At 36.7% G+C, this 21,101-nt stretch overlaps 2 protein-coding genes across 3 annotated transcripts; one reads left to right on the top strand and one right to left on the bottom strand.

The window, feature by feature from the left end:
• Positions 1-11,038: 11,038 nt before the first annotated feature.
• Positions 11,039-13,709, top strand: LOC110927100 (probable inactive heme oxygenase 2, chloroplastic). The gene is made up of 4 exons (XM_022170707.2): positions 11,039-11,641; positions 13,065-13,288; positions 13,358-13,465; positions 13,532-13,709. Exons 1-4 carry the CDS (start codon positions 11,137-11,139, stop codon positions 13,625-13,627), a joined length of 933 nt encoding a protein of 310 aa, XP_022026399.1. The 5' UTR covers positions 11,039-11,136; the 3' UTR covers positions 13,628-13,709.
• Positions 13,591-19,780, bottom strand: LOC110927099. 2 transcript variants are annotated; one of them, XR_002585503.2, is made up of 15 exons: positions 19,411-19,780; positions 18,618-19,018; positions 18,316-18,541; positions 17,824-18,066; positions 17,621-17,733; positions 17,445-17,543; positions 16,700-16,787; positions 16,388-16,614; positions 15,914-16,298; positions 15,498-15,830; positions 15,314-15,415; positions 14,790-15,239; positions 14,191-14,312; positions 14,028-14,146; positions 13,651-13,949 (listed from the first exon to the last, which is right to left on the bottom strand). XR_002585503.2 is itself a non-coding variant. In XM_022170706.2 (14 exons), the coding sequence occupies exons 2-14, from the start codon at positions 18,869-18,871 to the stop codon at positions 13,740-13,742; spliced, it is 3,015 nt and encodes a 1,004-aa protein (XP_022026398.1). In that variant the 5' UTR covers positions 18,872-19,018; positions 19,411-19,780; the 3' UTR covers positions 13,591-13,739. The 2 variants fall into 2 exon arrangements, 1 of the variants encoding a protein (XP_022026398.1); XM_022170706.2 differs by having other exon boundaries at positions 13,591-13,949; positions 14,028-14,312.
• Between the last annotated feature and the right edge of the window lie 1,321 nt (positions 19,781-21,101).

Raw genomic sequence — 21,101 nt, 5'->3', positions numbered from 1 at the left:
CTCGAACACCCTTCAAGACCAAGATATTGTTGGTGAAAACAGGGGTAAAAACCACAATCAAAAGGAAATATATACATCGAGAGAACATGTGTAGCAATCAACATGAACAACCCACAATGCATAAAACCAACCAAGCACACTCCACAACACCCCAATGCATAACCCAGTTACAAAGTAACACTATATAAATAATGATCAATTTAATAAAATCTTGCAATAAGCGATTATGAATTCAAATAACCATCACTTAAGAGATGTTCAACCTCAAAGTATCTTAGGAGTAGAATCACTTAGAGATGTTCAACCTCAAAGAAATCTGAGGAAATTTCTTGTGTTTCCAACGTATTTGATAACAAAGAGAAGTTTTAAGAGAATTTTTTTTCCTAAAATGTACAAATGGTAGTAAAAATTGTATCACCATTGAAAGATGCTATAAACTAGGTGGATATGTTGAAATTTTCAAAAAGGAAGACATGTTTTTTAATCGTCCTCTAGTTGTATCAGTTTAACGATTTTATTATATTGAACAAGAATTACAAGAAGAAAACCACCGAGATTATATGTCAAATGTAATCAGACAAGTCGAATGGGAACAAATCGACACACACGAAGATGAATACAAGAGAACAAGACAATCAAATGAATGAATTAATTGACAGTAAACAAAGAACAAACTTGAGTCAACCAATAGACTTAAGAGTTTGATATTGAATGTAAACTAGAATTACGACCCGCCGCAATGCGGCGGGGATTCTTTAGTTATAACTAAGTCAATTTAGGACGCGCACGTTACGTTGAACCTGTCAAACGGGAAAAAAATAGACGAAGTAAAAACCAAAGACGCACGCTAAGTTGAACACGTTACGTTGCGTCGTGTTAACTCGCAAAATTTAGAACGAAACGTGAAAACGCTAAACCAAAGACGCACGTTGCGATGTGTTAAGTCACAAAATTTAGAACGAAGCATAAAGCGAAAAATTTGCGGAAAATGAAAACTATAAAGAAACAAAGTTGAAAGCAAAAAAAGTTGAGAGGATGGATTGCAAAAGATAAAAAGTTTTGTGTTAAAAGTAAAAAAAACAAATAGTTTTGAGTTAAAAGTAATTTATGAAATACTTTTGGGTGAAAAGTAAAAAATCAATTTTTTTTTGAAAAACCCCCAAAGCGAAGGTTACAACAACCATATGCATAACCATTTTTTCTTTGAAAAACCCCCAAAGCCAAGATTAAAACACATAAGTAAAAAAAATCAAAACGGTTAAATCGCAAAAGATAGAAACTTTTGAATTAGTGAATTAGAAGTAAAAAATCAAATTAATCAAAGGGGTTAAATTACCAAAGATTAAAACTTTAAACTTAAATTGTCAAAGATTAAAACTTTAGGGTTAAAAAGGAAACAAAGATTAAAATTTTTAAATTTAAATTGTCAAAGAATAAAACTTTAGGGTAAATTGTCAAAGATTAAAAGTTTAGGGTTAAAAAAAAACAAAGATTAGAAGTTTAAACTTAAATTGTTAAACATTAAAACTTTAGGGTTAAAAAAGAAAATTTCCTTTTTTTTTTGAAACACTCCCAAAGCAAACATTACAACTCATATATGCATAATTCAGTTGCTTCTTTTATAGTGTTTAATAGTATCAACTGACACTAAGACCATTAAGACTACAAGGTATGGTGATGGTCCTCCAAGGGAGGATGATCCGCCACGTAGGCGACACGTCATAGTCCTCCGAAGGATGGATCATCCTCCAAAACTAAGAGGCATGGGAGGATGGTCCTAGTCATCATCCTCCACCACTTTTATAATTTTTTTTATTTTTTTTAATCTTCAACTTTTTTTAAACATTTAACAAATAAAGTAACAAAATATTTTCATTAATATTAAAAAACATTACAAAAACTTAAAAAAAAATTAAACTTAAAAAAAATAAATTAAAAAAATAAGCTACTAGTCTTCGTCTTCCATGTGGTGGGCGGGTTCGTTTTGAGCGTTGTTCCAAATGTACTCCACCAAGTCCGCTTGTAGGTTGTGATGTGTGTACTCGTTACGTAGAGCGAAGGCGTTCAAATCTTGTTGTTCCTCACTAACTGGAACAGAATTTCCAGTAGACGCGTTTTCGTCGTAGTCGCATATCGCTCTCCCTTCGTCTTCAATGATCATGTTATGAAGGATGATACAAGCGTACATAATGTGTCGTAACCTCCTTGGTGTTTGCGAACGTGCTGGAATAGAAATGATGTGCCATTTTTTTAGAACACCAAAAGCCCGTTCAATATCTTTTTTTGCGCCCTCTTGAAACTTTGCAAACTTTTTTCTTTTGTCGTCGGTCGGGTGCGGAATAGTTTTAACGATTGTCGAGTACGTTGGGTATATCCCATCGGCTAGGTAGTAACCTCGCCTGTACTCCACCCCTGAAACCGTAAAGCTTGTGTCTGGACCTGTACCCGCCACTACATCATCAAAAATCTGTGACTGGTATATGATGTTGAGGTCATTGAGCGAACCAGGTAGACCAAAAAAAACATGCCATATCCAGAGATCCTATGACGCAACAGCCTCTAGAATGATAGTCGGATGTCCCTGATCTCCCCTAGTATACTGACCTTGCCATGCAACTGGGCAGTTCTGCCACTGCCAGTGCATGCAATCAATGCTCCCGAGCATTCCTGGGAAACCATGTCTCTGTTCGTGTGCTTGATATAATTTTTGAACGTCGTTTGCATTCGGTTTCCGCAGGTATCACTTGCTATACAATTTGACAACCCATTGGCAAAACTTGTGCAAACATCGACGTGCAGTTCTTTCAGACATCCGAATGTACTCGTCTAATGCATCGGGTGCGAAACCGTATGCAAGTTGGCGAATGGCCGACGTACATTTTTGTAAATTACTGAAACCCCTTTGCCCCCTAGCATCGTTTCGCAATGTAAAAAACGGATCAGACATGGCCATGTCGCCTGCAATACGTAAGAACAGTGGATGACTCATGCGGAAACGACGTCGAAAAATCTCGGCTGGGTACACGGGTTCGTCGGCAAAATAATCGGCTACTAGTTTATCGTGGTCGGCTATAAATTTAGAACAAAACATAAATGAAATTAATTATAAAATACATTTTAAAATCTATATAACATAAGGGAAAAAAATAAAATACCTTCTTGGTCTCGGTTATATTTTGCTCGTCTAGTTAGCCGTTGGGACGACCCTTCATCGGCCGCCATGAACACCTGAGCCGCGTTCATAATCATATTGTGCATAATAGCATCCTCTTCCGAAGATGATGAATACCACTCGGACGAAGACGATGAAGACATAGAAGAAATTTAAGAAATGGAAGAAACGGGTGAAGCCATGATAATTTTTTAGCGAGAGATGGGGTGGTAGCGGGTAAAAAATGGTACAAAATATGATGATTTTTTTATAAAAAGGGAAGAGTGGTTTATAAAATGTGAGAGAGATGGGGTGGTAGTGGGTGAAAAGTTGTGAAAAAGGGGTTAAAGATGTGAGTATTTATAAAAATGGAAATGAAATGGGGTGGTTTTTAAAATATAGCCGTTTGAATTTTTTTTTTTTTTAACGGTCAAAAAGGTGGGGGGGCCACCTTAATCGCTTCGTCGCAAACGGCTAGAAGCCAACGGAGAGGACGGGGACGGATGGGGGCGGCACGGTGTTTGGACCGTCGCCGACCCGCGACGGGCCGGGGCCGCACCCCATACCGTGTAGCCTAAGAACGAGACTAGTAGTCGACTTGTTTTAGAGCGCCACATGAAGAGACAAATAGAACAATACTAGTGATTGATGGTCTTCAACATTCTATAGAATCCTTCATCTTGATCAATCCCATCTAAGGTGTGCGAGCAACAAAGAGAAACTAACTGAAGATCGAGCCCTTATTAACCGTCAAATCTCCCAAATCTAATATACACTCCAGGGTTGGTTACGATATAAACCATATTTATTAACCGTCAAATCTCCCAAATCTAATATACACTCCAGGGTTGGTTACGGTATAAACCATATTTATTTCTACAAACCATGAGAACAGATCCTATCACTTAAAAAAACTTAAATTAGCACATATTAAAACAATACATAAATAAAAGAGTTAATTGCCCGGATGGTCCCTGTGTTTCTTATTTTTTCACCTTTAGTCCCTAACTTTTTAAAATATCATGTTTGGTCCCTGTGGTTTGCTCACTTGTTACTCACGTAGTCCCCTGACTGGATGGAGGTTAATTTATCTGGTTAAATCCGTGTAAAATGACAAAACTACCCTTATACTTAAAAATAATAATTAAAAAATAAAAAAAGTATAATTAATTACACTTTCGCTTCCCTAAGACCCCATCCCGTCGTCCTCTGTTCTTCTCCGAAGAAAAGCACCACCAGCGCCTTCGTCCAATTTACTTTGGGTATGATTTAGTGGTTTGTCTAATTGGGTAATTAGTGTTTTAAGGCTTGACCAACCACCAGTAACTGATTTGTAAATGAATTGATTGATGAAGCAACCGAAGAAACTAAAAAAGACTTGATGCTTCTTGGTGCCACTGCTATTGTGGACGAACTCCAAAAACGGGTAAGTTTTTCAATTCAAGATTTTCATTTTTTGTATCTTTTTCATATCAAAGAGTGACATTAAACATGGTTTTACAAATCGGCTGACATTAAACAAGATTTTCATCTGCATTGATTAACGGATTTCCGGCGACTCCACAGTTGCCAGAACTTGCAACTGGTGACACCCTTCCACCGTCGCACCGTTGGAGGCCTCCCCTCGAATCACAGTTCCTCCTTCGGCGCCACCCTTCCACCCTCGCACTACCCTTCCTCCGTCGCAGCCTCCTTCCACCGTTGGAGTCATCCTTTCGCGACACCCTTCCACCTCCTTCGATTCACAGGTACGGTTTTTGAATGAAGATGAAGGTCTAGATTTAATTATTATTTTTTATATGATGGGTCCCACATATATTTAATGTTTTAATGTAATTAGTATTTTAAATGACAAGGGTAGTTAAGTCATTTTACACCAATTTAAAGCAAACTAACAGACATCCACTTAGGGGACTATCCATGTAACAAAAGATCAAACCACAGGGACCATACATGTAATTTTAAAAAGTTAGGGACTGAAGGTGAAAAAATAAGAAACCACAGGGACCATCCGGGCAATTAACTCTAAATAAAAGTAGTAAACATATTAGCAACTGAAAATTAATCAAGATAATTTATTTTAGCACATATGCGAATGATATCAGCACTTTTTTTTGTGAAGAATTATATCAGCACATTGAAAACAAAAGGAATATCCAAATAAAGAATTAATTATTTGTTAGCATAATTATAAGAAATTCAATATAATTGATATTATTTATGTTATCATTTTATTATTTTCTATAATTGGTTGAATGTCACATGACACTTTTTAATTGATTCTTACAGTTTGTATACAAAATATGATTTATATTTGATCTTACTCCTATTCACTCCAAGAAGAAAAAAAATAAAAACAAAAACACACTAATCTTTTAAGCCCTTCAAAATCACCAATAAGAATAATCCTATCATCCAAAAAAAAAACACTAGTAATAATTCTATTCTATTACCGATAAAACTGTATAAGGCTAAAGGGTGTGGTATCTATCACGTCACATAAGCGTCATCTTAACGCCATGTAACAGAGGGGGCCTTAAAGTCTCTTCCTTTAACTTGCATGCAATGGTTTAAAGCCCCCATCATCATTACCTGATTATTAATTTTTTTATATTTTGTATTTTTTTTAATTTATATGCCAATTTTATTTAAAACAAAAATAAAATAAACTTTTTAGGAGCACTTTCTTTGTTCTCGCCCTTCTTACGGTGCCTTCTAGATCGTCTACCTTTTGAGGAAGTGGGTTGGGTTTGCGGTACGTGTTGGGTTTCGGGTACGTTTTGGGTTTGGGGTATGTTTTGGGTTTGAGGAAAAAATGGCGGTGTGGAATAGTATCCAAAGAAACCGAGAATCGGTGGCGTTGCCGGATGAGAGGAGGTTAGGGTGGCAGGTGGCATCGGATAATACCCAACCTTATCCGTTCGCGGGTCTCTTTGGTATCGTTCTTCTTTCTCGTTGTTTGCTAAATTACCCCAAAACGGATTGTTGGGATCCCACAAGTTTTAATTGTTAGGAAATATTGTCTGAATATGATAAAGTTTGTAATGTTTTTAGATGGAGAATAGATGTAGAATGGATGGATATTTGGGGAAAATATGTAGGATATTTATAATGTTAAATTTATAAATTAGAACTTTTTTTAATAATCTTTGACCAAGATTCTCAAACAAAGCGCATTAATGCGTGTTACTCGGTTGGCGGAGCATCGATGCCCCCCCCCCCCTGGTGTGCAGGAATAGGATGGGGGCGCTAAAGGGCGTTAACAGTAATGATGTGGCCAGTGGCTGTATATCACACCGCCAGTAGTAGTTGTATATCACACCCCCTGGCCTACACAACCTTTTTTTTTAACACAATGGCTTTTTTACTTTTTCATACAACTATTTTTCTTTTCTTTTTTTAACACATTGGATTTTTACTTTTTCCTTTATTGATTAGATTTTTTACACATTGGCTTTTTACTTTTTCATTTATTGATTAGATTTTATAAGTTGTGGTCTGGTCTTTTAAATTGAAATCATCTTAGCCCTTTGATAAATTTAAGTTACCAAAATAAGCTCTTCGTAACAACTACATAAAACTGGTTTTGATTCAAAATGATTTCATATAAAATCGGTTTAGGATTTAAATTAATTTTTTTTAATGACAAAGGAAATTACTTTTATTAAAAACCAAAACGCAGCAAGATGCTAGTAAGCATACAGACTTTTTTTTACAAAAGGGTATCAGTGAAAAATTATTTACCAAAATGTGTGATTTGAAAACTATTTACCAAAATATGTGTTTTTCGGACTTTTCTTTATAAAACAATAAAATAAAGAAATAAGAGCCCTCTTAGTCTTCGTCCCAACATGCTCAACAAAAGCAGATATACCTTTGTATTGACCTCATACCCGTTGCCAAATCCCTGTACCATCTCGCACCTTCGGAGATGCAAGAGCTATCGAGCCAACTTCAAGAATTACTTAATAAAGGCTTCATACGCCCCAATACTTCTCATTGGGGCGCTCCGATCCTTTTTGTTAAAAAGAAGGATGATTCCTTCCGCATGTGTATCGATTACCGTGAACTTAACAAACTCACCGTCAAGAACCGTTACCTACTCCCTCGCATCGACGACCTCTTCGATCAACTTCAAGGCCCGACGTGTTTCCCAAAAATCGATCTCCGTTCCAGTTATCATCAACTCCGAGTCCTCGAAGAAGACATTCCAAAAACCGCTTTTCGTACTAGATACGGTCACTACGAGTCCGTGGCCATGCCCTTCGGTTTGACCATTGCACCCACTGTCTTCATGGACTTGATGAACCGTGTGTGTAAACTTTACTTGTACCGTTTTGTGATTTTATTCATAGATGATATTCTCATCTATTCCAAAAACCAAACCGAAGACAAGTGACACCTACGTTTGATCCTAGAACTCCTTCGTGCTGAACAACTATATGCCAAATTCTCCAAGTATGAATTTTGGCTAAAAGAAGTTCAATTCCTCGGTAACGTTGTGAACGTGAATGGCATTTATGTCGACCCCGCAAAAATCAAAGTCGTCAAGAATTGGATCTCACCAAAGTCTCGTTCCGAAATCCGTTTTCTTGGATTTGCGGGTTAGTACTGTTGATTCATCCCAAACTTTTCCAAAATCGTCATACCTCTTACCTCATTGACCCAAAAAGATAAACCTGTTGTTTGGGGTCCCAAACAAGAGGAGTCTTTCCAGACCCTCAAGGACATGCTTTGCAATGCTCCTATTCTCGCTCTTCCCGATGGAAATGGTGATTTCGTCGTCTATTGCGATGCCTCTAACCAAGGTCTTGGTTCTGTTCTTATGCAACGAGACAAGGTTATTGCCTACGCATCTAGACAACTCAAAATACATGAGAAGAACAACACCACCCATGATCTTGAGCTTGGTGTGGTTGTTTTTGTGTTAAAGAAATTGGCGACACTACCTTTACGGTACTAAGTGTGTGGTCTTCACTGACCATAAGAGCCTCCAACATATCTTTAATCAAAAGGAACTCAACATACATCAAAGAGGTTAGGTGGAATTGCTCAACAACTATGACTGCAAGATTCGCTACCACCCCGGTAAAGCAAATGTCGTGGCCGATCTCTTAGCCGAAAAAGTCATATTCAACTCCAAGGTATTCGTTGTTTTCAACTCCAAACCAACATCCAATCTCGTATTCGCGAGGCATAATATTCATCCGTCAACGAAAACAATTTGAATGTTATGTATTATGGTAGAAACTATCTTGTATTAAGATTCCTTATACATGGACTTCCAATGGGTGAAGTAGTGCCTATGAAAAACACATAAAAATGGTGTCCAATATGAGTGTTTTAACAAGATAACTTTTATGTAATTTCATACCTAGTTATAATTCGCATACAAATTCTTAATCCAACCCATCGTACTCACACGCCTTGTTCATCCTCGTACGATAACTCGGCGGCGACCCAAACTCTCAAACACATCAACTCACCTACGTGGAAAATTCTACGTAAACCATGAGTTTACATGATCCCATTTTACATTTTTCACACTTTTGGGTGCAATATATACAATGTTATCAAAATCACAAACATGATATCAATCACATTATTTACATCAATCAATCCGTTTATACATGCTAAAATGATATGCTTAGGATACATACATGCTAGAAGCCTTTCTTACACAAATATTTGTCATTAACGGAATGAGCCAAGCTTAACATATATAACGCTATAAGAGTAGCCCACCGTCCTTAGGAAGGGTCTATGTTAAGTAATTCAATCACGGTTTTGTTCGCCTCGGTGATAAAATATGCAACTTTGTGGACACAATTGGTTTGACTTATGTTTGATGCATGCTAGTATTGTTATGTTTTCATACCTTAGTATATTTTTATGCTATGTAGGATTGACGACAACTTTTCTATCTATGCTAGTAATCAAAACTTTTTTGCTCACCAATGCTTTTATGTGTCGACATTTATTTTAATATATATTGCAGGAAATTGATGATATGACGTTTAAGAATCTAGTAGAATGGATTTTAGAAACGCATTTAAATTTACGTACTTTTAAATTTTCGTATTTGAACTTTCCTTGTTGCATTTCTATTTCAAGATAATGTACGTTTTAGTTATCAATAAAATCGAGTTTAATTAATTATTGCCACATTTAGCAAGTTGTGATGTCTTGAGCAATCTATTTCGTCCCACCCCGATGTTTCCGCTATCGGTTGGGGTGTGATATGATCCACCTTATCGTCCATTTGAGGGTCATTCTTAGGTTTTGGAACAATGCAACCTTCAACATTAGATTTGAACAAGCCCGAGGTGATCTATTGTACTTTAATTCTTAACTGTAACTAACTACATCTGGTTTTTTTTGTAATGATCTATTGTACCCCAGTTTTTTGTGATGATGTAATCTACCTGTTTATTATTATTTTTTTTGTAATGATGTGTGTTGTCTCGAGTTATTTGTAGTGATGTCCACGGATGATATTAGTTAATGGATGATCAATGATTTATATGTAAATGTTAATGGATGATCAATGAATTTGTGCTTAGGTATATTGGTTAGTTTTTCAGTATATTAGGCCACTGGGGGTGGCACGTTATAGCTCCGTGATAAGCCAAAAATAACGCGTGGAAGAAACAAGAGACCGCCGCCAGCCACAATTATCACGCGTGAAATGTAAAACGCGTCAAAAATACAACGCGTGAAACTTCAAAAATCTGGCTCTGGAGACCCACTGCATGTTTGACACGTGTTTATCGCAAATAAAACGCCTCAAATTCGTGTAGATAAGGGGCTCCGGAGATATGCCGGAAAAAATGGAGATGTGCCTCGAATTCGTGAAGAAGAAGAAGAAGGGTGCTTTTTGTTTTAAAAGTTTTTGTTATTTGTACACAAACAGCCCCTCCACTTTGATTATGTTTTAAATAGTTTTAAAACATTGTATTCCTTTGTATTTATCTTTAATAAAAAGGCAGTTTTAGTCCCCTGTTGTTAAAACTTATAAACTTTGTAAATCTTTTTTTATAACTTTGAAAAAAATAGTTTTGTAAAAATAGTTTCATCAAATAATTTAAAAAAATAAAAAATAAAAAATGCTTGTGAGTGATGAAATTCTATCACTAGTGACCACCCCCACTCCCCTTAAGTTAATGGAAGATCAATGGTTGCATTTGGTAAGGTTGCATGATCAATGGTTGCTGCAAGCTGATTAAATGAAACTCATTGCTGCAAATGCAAATGAACTGATTTAATGCAATTGATCATTAGGGTGAGAGGGGCACTCCCCTCTTAGGGGAGTCTCCTCTCTTACACACACCCAATCAGGTTATGTCACGTCAACTCCCCTCTTAAACTCCCCTCACACCCTCAATTTGATGGCGGCACTCCTCTCTTGGGGGAATTGTTTTTTTATTCAAAAAAAAAGGAAAATAATTGATTGGTTGAAAATAAGGGTGGCCCACCATCTCCTCTCTCCTTCATGCGGAACATACACCGAGCTTGGTCCCCGATTTGCCTCACCGCAGGGATGACGGCGGTGTTCCCTAGCGGGGACTTGGGTCACCGCGTGGGGTCACCGAGAGTGCCCGTATACCCTTAAACTAATTAAATGAAACTGGTTGATGGCTGCAAATGTAGTACGCATTAGGTGATAAACGAACTAATTAAATGAAACTGATTCATAAGGACTCAAGTTGTGTAAATTTGTGTAAACATAGGGACTCAAGTTGTGTAAATTTGTGTAAACGTAGGGACTCAAGTTGTAGTTTACTCAAAACTAATTAAAAAAAAAACAAGGTTAGAGGCTCAACATGCAAAATTGTGTAAACATAAGGACTGAAGTTGTAGTTTACTCAAAACATATTTACAATTCTCTCAAATTGGGGATAGAGCACAGCGTTGCCCTGCAAGTCTGCAACTATCAAACAACCCTATTTTCCGATTAACCGGAGAACCACCAGAAAAACACCACCATGAAACCACCACACATAGCAGCAGCAACTGTAAACCTACCGACGACATTCACACCCTCACCACAACCAACTCGAACCTCACTCCATTATCCTCTCCACTCAACACCCACACGAATAACCCTAACAAATTCAATTAGGGTTCCATTCATCTCCTACTGCATAAACTCAACTACCACCGATTCTTCAACAATTTCACCACCACAAGACGAATCTTCGCCAAACAACCTGCTGCCGCCGGTGAAGAAGAAGCGGAAGGCGTACCGGCGGCTCCGGCCAGGGGAAGCGCAAGGGATTACTGAAGAAATGAGATTTGTTGCGATGAAATTACGTGAAAAGAAGCTGAAACTTGAGACTGATAAATTGGATGAGAGAGAAGGTGACGGTTCCAATGACGATGATCGGACGTGGGAGCCGGAATTGGATGGGTTTTTGAGGTATTTGGTTGATAGTGAGTTTGTTTTTAGGACGGTTGAGCGGATGGTTGATGAATCTCAAGATGTTTCTTGTAAGTTTCTGCAAACCCTCATTGAATATAGTCCGGTTTGCTTAGTTACACCAAATTTATGAACCGAAGTACGGTTTTGGTTGGGTAGGCTGGACCGGTAAGGGTGTTTGTGGTCCGGTTTGGTTAGTTTAGACGGAATTTTGAACCGAACTGATAAGTAAGTTTATTTTATATATCGTTTTCTCTTTATAAAACTGATGTATATAAAAAATTGGAAATTAATTTGTCTTATTTTATAAAATTTAAAAGATCCTTCATCTTAATAGGAAAAAATAACTGAGTTACTCAGTTAGTTAGTGGTTGGATGGAAATTTATAAAAATTATGTGACAAAACTATTAATTTTTTTTTATAAGAATTGCATGTATATTTTGTTTTATATATGTGACAAAGTTAATTAAATAAAAGAAATTAAAAAGATTTTAATTAAATTGCCAAAATCGCCCCTGAGGTTTTATATCTGTCAAGTTTCATCCAATTATCCTTCAACTTAAGTCTTAACAGAAAAAACAAACTAAGTTAGTGGTTTGGATGAAAATGGCAAAAAAGCCAAAGGTGAAGGGCTATTTGGCACAAAAAAGTCATTTTGGATGAAACTGGCAAACATACCTAAATCTCAGGGACGATTGTGGCAATTTACTCTAACTAGTATTTTGCCCACCACGCGTTGCGGCGGCGCGCAATGGGAGGAAACATATAGTAAGACAAAACACGATTCGTAAAACGCAGTGCGTAAAAGACAATTACAAAAAAAGTGTAAAACACAAAGGTAGACACAAAGTGTAAAACACAATGCCTAAGACATTTCGTAAAACACAATGCATTGGCATTTGGAAAAGTAGGAGTTGTAGTCTAGGGGTTACAATTGCAATTTTTTTTAAAGTTGGACGGGTGTAAAAATGGAGTGATCGTGCAAGGGGTAAAAAACAAAGTCTAAAAAAGACAGTGTAAAAGTATAAGTGTGGTGGCGAAAATGTGTAAAAGATGAGGGGGTGTTGGTGGAAATATAAAAGAAGAGGGTTGGTGGCATAATTGTGTAAGACTGTAAGAGCTAAGGGGGTGATGGTGGAAAACCAAAGTAGAGGGTTGGTGCTGACAAAGTTTGAAAGATGAGGCTGTGGTTTAGGAAATTCAAAGTTGAAGGTTTAGAGACTAAATTTGCCATTTGATGAAACTTTAAAGGTACCAAAATCAAGGGGCTAAAATTACAATATCATTAAAGTACAGGGGCTGGAAGGCAAAGCCGGTGGAAAATCCACCGACTTTGTCTTTTAAGAGTGTATACAATATATGTATGATAAGCTTATATAGTTGCCTATCCATGAAGATTGATGAAGGATTTGATTTTTGAAAGTTAAATTGTTATTTTATTATTGCACAATGTTCATGAAGTTTGATGATGGATTTGAACTTGATTATTACAGTTGCATACTTTAGAAACAGTGGATTAGAAAGATCTGAAAGCTTTGCAAAGGATATAGAATGGCTTGGCCAACAAGATGTAACCGTACCTGAACCTCTGTTTACAAGCAAGAAGTATGTCAAGTATTTGGAAGAACTTGCAGCCCAAAGTCCCCCTTTGTTCTTCTGTCATCTCTACAATATTTACTTCTCACACATTGCAGGCGGTCAAGTGATTGCAAGAAAGGTAAGCTGTGTTCTTTTACCATCTATATTTTGTGTTATTATATAATTAACTCTTTGATACCGGACTTAGGTTTCTGAAAAGTTGCTAGAGGGCAAAGAGCTCGCGATTTGCCAATGGCCCGGGGACCCTGAAGAGTTGCTAAAGGGCATGCGAGATAAACTTAACGCGTTGGCACAGGTCTTAACCTAGCTTAAGTTTTATTATACATGTTACGATGTTAATTTATATAATCTTTCATTGCAGCATTGGTCGAGAGATGAGAAGAACAAATGCTTAAAAGAAACAAACAAGTGTTTCATGTATATGGGAACGCTAATTCGTCTAATTATCATGCGGTGAACCGAAAAGTTAATCACAATGTATTGCTTCTAAAGTTTTGTAATGAACTGTCATTTGCATGAGTATGATATAACTTCTATTACAAGTAACCCTACAACTATGATCTAAACTGTCAGTGAGACACTGACCCATTTACTGCCGCTACCTGCAGTCTGTGAGTAGGTTGAATAACGAAATGATCGACAATCCGTACAGTATTTACAGGATCTTGATGAAAAGCATTTGCTCTCCATTTGCTCGGAAACTTTCGGTGATGGCTTGCTTGATGCGGCTGTCGCACCTCGTTATCCCACCCGGGATCCAGCTTCCATTCCTTCGGGACCTTGTAAATTGTTTTAACGACAAGTTTAGATTATTGTTTAGCATGTTTTAAGGTTAAAGAACGGAGAGAATGGTGTACCTTGTCGACTGCCAGAGTGAATATTTCGAGATCGCCATCTGGTTTTATGTGGAACCGTGTGAATGACTTGTAATTGGCGATTCGTAAGGAAGAAAATGCTTCATCAAAGTGTAAGTGAAGCCAATTGATACAAATGTATAAATAGCTTCCGAATATAAGTGAAACCACAGGTGTTGAGAACACCCAGAAATAAAGGAACACTGATGCGTAGTATATCGTGGCACCGCCTCGCGAGAGAGAAATCATCCCGTTTTTGCATATGTTGCTCCGTGTCACAGCCATCACCTGATTGTACGATAATTAGCGGTTTAAACATGTCATGTACGCGGATAGGCGAGACAAAACCAAATATGACATGATAATATCCCATTCAACCAATGTTTTATTTTATTTTATTTATTTCTCATATTAATATTTAAAAGTTACAAAATACATTTTTATATAAAATTATTGTGTTTAAACTATAACTTGATGCCCATTTGTATTTTATATTTTCATATAAAATACTCAATAACCTTTTCAAAAGAAATAATTATAAAATTAAACAGGTTGAACGGGTCAAACTGTAAACTCGTCAAGTCAACAGAACATGACATGTTTAGATAAGAATGGTCGACCTAAAATTGACCTGAACATGTTTAGTCTAAACCTAAACCAGTGAATTATGTATTAAGTTCATGTTGTGTTAAAAATTCAGAACTCTTTAACAATAACTAACATTCACCACACCCGAAAAGGAAACAAAGATTGCGAAAGCCAAACCTCAGGAACATCAAAAGCTGACATTAGATACTTGATGCACGCGGGATAAAGGCCGAAAGTCCATTGCTCTATACGGGTCCGAAGGCCGGTCGGGTCAGGGAAATGCTCGCTTTCCACTTGTCTGTACCATTCATATAATGTGTGGTAACCGGAAGTTGCTAAAAGGTTGTGTTGAACGCATATCTCAATGCCTAATTCCATTAACAACATAAGAATTAAAGCAGCAGAAAGATGAGCCAAAACATGCAGAAGCCCGATTAGAAGTCTCCTTTTCCGTGACATTTTTGGAGGAACGAATGATACCCCAGCCACCAATAATAATAAAGCACCCATAGATGATACATAAGATTGCCCGAGCATGTACATAAAAGCGTCCCATATGGTGCTCAAAAAGCTCCGTACGTGGTCCGAAAAGGTGTCATCCTTTTGTAATATATGGCCAAGGTTGCACTGAAAAAGCGAACAGTACATGTTATTGTATTGAGATTTCATACAAGTCGGGTTATACGTTGAGTCATACATACCTGTGGGAACATGGAAAACGTTAATATGAAGTAAATGAACCCGCCAATGAAATCAAACTGCCAGTTTTTCTTCCGGAACTTCAAGATATTTCCAAGGGCAATCTGTATAACACGAGCATACGTTTAATGATTGAGTAACAAATCATGCATATCGTTTAATCAAACAAAACAAAACAAAACATACCCGGCTTGAATCTTCAACTTCTGGATAAGCGGCTTTCATTTCATAAGCTGTACCATATGCTTTATCAAAACCACGAAACACGTGTGTAGGATGTAAAAACGCCCCACCACAACCGTTTACAAGTAAATGTTGTATAGAGTCGGGATTTTCGGTTGGAACACGAGAATGACGCATATAATGATGTAGATCACCCGCCATTCGAAGTCTACACCTTCCTTTTAGATGATCTTTAACAAGATACGTAACGTTTTTCCCAGTAACATCATCCCAGTACCAATCCAATATCCAATTGGGTTCGTGTGTCATTATGATCACAGAATCATTTTCTTTAACCTAGAACAAAAAAAAAGCCATTACTTACACTGAATATGCACACAAACACGCACACATTAATAAATTTAGTTTTTGGGTTTTACCTTTTCCTTGATCAACTCTGCAAAGAATTTAAACTGATAAACATCCATGTCATTATGAAGAGCTAAATCAAGACCGAAAACCCACCACCCTTTCGGTAACTGTAACGCAAAGTAGCTTTTCTTTTGCGGCATTAACCATCCACCTAACCAGCTTTTGTGACAAATATACCGCATAAATGTTTGAAGCCCGTCAAACCAATCATGGTTACCGGGGATAACAAAGCATTGGGGCCCATCGTATTGTTTTAAATCGGTTACACCAAATGGCAGTTCGGGTTTTTCTACCGCAATATGCACATCTTTATACCATGATGGTGATTGAAGAGCATACTCAAACGGACGAAAAAACCGCTTCTCGTAAGTAAACGCTGAAGGGTTAGGATACCTGAAACGGAAGTTATGAAACCGACGGTGTTTACTTACAACATACATACATAAATGAAGGGTAAATGCGTAATTAAGTAATTAACTTACGCAAGATCACCACCGATAAGGAGGAGGTCTCCACGAGGTAATTGTTGTAGAGAATTATTATCTAAAGCGTATAGTGAAGGTTGTGCAAGAAGTCGGGCAACAGAGTACGATGAATTCCCGCCATCACCCGTATCAGCCATGAAATCAAACCAAAGTTGATCTTTTTCACTAAGATGATCGTATAAGAAATCCTCTGTTACTCCTTCGTGGACCTTACTCATTGCTGCCTATGGAAGGAAGAAAAATAAGGTCGTAAAACATCGGTTAATTTATACATATACAGATTCATTACAACTTGTAGAGATGTTGAACCTGCATCATTCGCATATCAAATCTTCCAACAAATACAGTCACGGATACAAGGAGGTCAAATACGGTCTTGAATAAATCAGCTGATGTCCTGCGACAGCCAACACAAATACATACTTTCATGCATGCGTTAACATACATAAAGATGCATACATGACATATATATAGGGACGGATCATGAGAAAACTCCTCTTAATGAGAAAACTAAAAAAAATCCATCTGAAGTTGTATTACACATACGTAATACACACATCCAGAATTTAAAAAAAAAAAAAAAAACACGCTACAGACCGCAACAGAAAATTGTTTGCGGTCCGCAAGGCAAAAAATGATGTATTATACATGTGTAATACATGATATATTACATATGTGTAATACTACGTTTTTTTTTTTCTAAAATTTTCATTTTTCGTATAATGCATATATGCAGTATATCCAAAAAAATAAAATTACGAAATAAAAAAATGTACTATTACACACGTTTAATATGTAATATAAAAAAACGCCCTTGCGGACGGCATTCGTATGATGCATATATGCAGTATATCCAAAAAAATAGAATTACGAAATAAAAAAAATTTACTATTACACACGTGTAATATGTAATATAAAAAAACGCCCTTGCGGACGGCAAGCACAATTCCTTGTGGTCCGCAGCGTGCTTTTTAGTTTTCTCATTTGTAAAGAGTTTTCTCATGATCCTCTTCCTATATATATACATATATATAAAAGAAAAAAGAAATTATACCCTGAATACCAAGGAACCATATCGAGAAAGTTAGGTTTCATCTGCTTGTTCTTCAACTTCTCGGTTTTTTCGACCGACAAAGGATGAGTAAGAGCCCATCTGATGATTAATGTAAAAAATTCAAAACCCTCTAATTTTCTAATTTTTTGGTGTAAAATTGAAAGCAACCAACTTACCCTGTTGATCTTTCCACCACATAATTAGCCATATAAAGGCCTATAAATGTTGCCCATAATGAATAAATAGGAGATATTTCATCTGATGACTCGCACGGACCACTACAAGAAAACTGAAATGAAGAAAAAAAAGAAACAAATAAGTTGATACATAAATAAAACCTTAATTACAAACAACACAAAATGAGAAACAAAAGGCATACTTCTCCATATATAACCCACTTGGAAAGAAGTGGATAATCACCAGCGGACCCAACGGGCGCAAACCATGATTTGCAGATTTCGTCTTTTAGTTCATACATTTTAAGGAATTTTGACAGCCATATGCTCGGTTCACCCTTCTTCAAAAGTGAAAACAGGCCCGAATCTCTTCGGCCCAATCGTTTTTCGTTCAGTGCTTGATTGCCACAGTGGCTATAAAACACACAACACGCCACACTTAACACCTACACAAACAATCACACCATGAAAACTAAAAACAATGGGTCAAATGTGTATAATTGAAAAAAAAAAAAATAAACTTGCATAATACACATATTCAATAATATTTGACATTTTGACTATATATCAAAAATCAACAGGAAGTGTCTTTGGTCAACCCAACCCGAAGCTACATGTTTGACCCGAATAAGTGATCCAACCTGCCAATTTTTCCACCTCTAAAAAGACCTATCAATTTAACTTATAGGACATACCGCGCAATTTTGAACAATGGTCAAGATCTCGGGTCTCCTTCCTGCCACTCGAGAAACAAGACCCACGTACCAAAGACCATAAAAAATTAAGTGGAAAACAATGAGTACAAAAATGGATGAAATGTATATCGTCAAAAACAACGAAAGATTCATCCTCATATCCACTCCCATTGATTGAAAACTGGGAAGATGGTATACAGCAGCCACTAATATCCATGCTATATACCTGCAAAAAAATATATTAATAATTATACAAAAAAATTCAAAAGATAAAATAATTTTTTTTAAAGAAAGCGACTTACCATCTACTGAAATTTGAATAGCTTGGCTTAATTGTCTTCCCTACAAAAGGAGATGAAAAGAAATAGAAAAACCCTAATAAGCAGGCGTACATCGACCACCATTTTATGTTGTTGTCTAACTTGTGGATGAGTGTATGTATGTTGTCTGATGAGATAAAAAACAGGCAACCAATCGCGACTGCAATTATCGCGTGTCGAGAATGCTCATGTGGGTAAGGGTATGTATGTGTTAGAATTGTTCTAACTTTCTCCATATTAACAGTATCCACTAGACCACTATGATCCTAACCTAACAGGCCCAGTTCTTGATCTTTTTATCTGCAACTCAAAGCAGATGATTTACAACAGTTTCATGTTATTGATCAGACTCCAAACCAATGTAGCAAACAGCTCCAAATAACCTGAACACAGCCCAGAATTTCAAAATCAGATCAAAATCTTGATTCTTGATTATCTTATTATCTGATTCTACCCCTAAAGCATCCACAAAAATGATATATTTATTGTAAATTAAACACCTTTAACAGTTAAATAGGTGATCAGAGTATCAGGATAGCTCAATTCGTCAAGAAAATGATCATAGCAATTAAAAAGATAACGATTACACTAGAAAGTACAAAATTAGGGTTTCAAGAACGAAACCCAGATAAAATTTCGAAATTTGAATCGAAAAAAGGTGAATTTATCGAAATTAAAACAGAACCATTACATGGTTTAACACTGGGATCAATATCAATCAAGTAATTGTGTGAAGAAATACCAATTAAGGACAAAATTAAGAGAAAAATAGTACCTTGATGAGTAAGGAAACAGAGGAAGATAGTGATATTATCAAATCTATAAATAATTAGGGGTGTTATTGAGGTGTATGAGTGTCTGGGACAAACAAATTTCGAAAAATGGCGTATTGTGAATTGTTTCAGTTAATGTTTTTAAGAATATATATGGGATTTTGGGTTGTTTTGGGTTTAGAGAGAGAAAGTGGGTCGGTGATGATATTGTTGAGAAGAAAAATGTGAAAAATGATCGGGAATAGCTTGGTTATGAAGACAACAATTTGAACACGCAGACGATAAGACTAAAAACATTGCATGCTCGACGTCAACGAGGTCGAACGACTGATCACGTGATTTCCTATCTTCTTACCTATTCAACTTCTTTTGTTATTTGGGTTCAACAACATTTTTCTATTTTAAATGAGTTACATATTTGTTCTACTTTATTACATCATTTGATAATAGATATCGGGTCATAAGAAATGTCACCTCTCGAAATTTATCAAAGAGTTTTGAATGCATTAGTTGTAGATCAGTGGCGGAACTAGGAAAAATATTTAGGGGTATCTCAAATATTTTTACGATACATTTATAGAACAGAATTTCTTTTACCTGCATTACGGGACGGGGCGAGACCGATCCTGAAAATTCAAGTGCCCTGGTTGAGCCAAAAAAGGCCCTTAGGCCCTAGACCATGTGTAGTGGTTAAGAAAAATAATGTCTCCACCATGGGGCATTATCCGACACATGGCAGTCCAGTGAGCATGGGGCGTTATTGCAAAAGTGGCGTGGTGGGAATAATGCCCAATAATCCCTTTTAGGTGTTTTTTTATTAAAAAAAAAGCAAGCTAGTTTCTCATTGGCCAGTCAAACCCAGTCAACCCATCACAAACTCTTTTAGGCGTAGTTTTAAAAACGCCAAGCCAATTTTTTTTTCAAAAAAACTGCCCCATAACGCCCTATGTAATGGGGAGGGGGCTTTTTTTGGATTTTTTTTCAAAAATAATGCCCCACTACGGGTGATCTTACCGAATTAAATTTTATAAACTAGTTTTTTTTTAAGTTATTAGTATTTAGGTTAACGAATCAATATTGAGCATATCACATTTGGGCTAGACTTTATGAATTAATATTGGCAATAAGTTTTTAGATATTCGATTGGGCTAGGTTTATTTTTAATTTTTAGATCGAAATTAAACAATTCAAGAACTCAAGAAGAAAAGAAATAAAGAATACTCACAACTCACAATCACAATTAGCACAACAATCTAATACACTATTGGGTTATTATTTGGTTATTTGGGTAATTACTATTGGGCTATCATTTGTTTTTTTGGGCTAATATAATCAGTATTATTTGGGCTTGATTTCAGTTTGTAAATTTTTTTTTCAGGGGTGTCCTAGTACTTGTTGAGGGGTGTCCTTAGTATAAAAATCGAAAAAAAAATAAAATTTTACACTACCGGAAAAAAGTTGAGCCGTAGCCCGTGCTACGCCCCAACCTACATTAGGTCCGCCCCTGTTGTAGATCACATCAATGGAACTTGGACAACAAAAACAAATTTGTGAGCTTCTCGTGGACGAAACGAACAATATTTGTGTACTGGAGACCATGATAAAAAAGAAGGCAGGTATGGGCAGGTAATGTCTTAGCGTTAGTAGCTCGTATCCTGACATCGCGCAAACCACATAATGTGGCATCCCCCAC

Source organism: Helianthus annuus, chromosome 5 (assembly GCF_002127325.2).
Source record: "Helianthus annuus cultivar XRQ/B chromosome 5, HanXRQr2.0-SUNRISE, whole genome shotgun sequence".
Lineage (NCBI taxonomy): Eukaryota > Viridiplantae > Streptophyta > Magnoliopsida > Asterales > Asteraceae > Helianthus > Helianthus annuus.
This window is presented reverse-complemented; position numbering and strand designations above follow the sequence as displayed.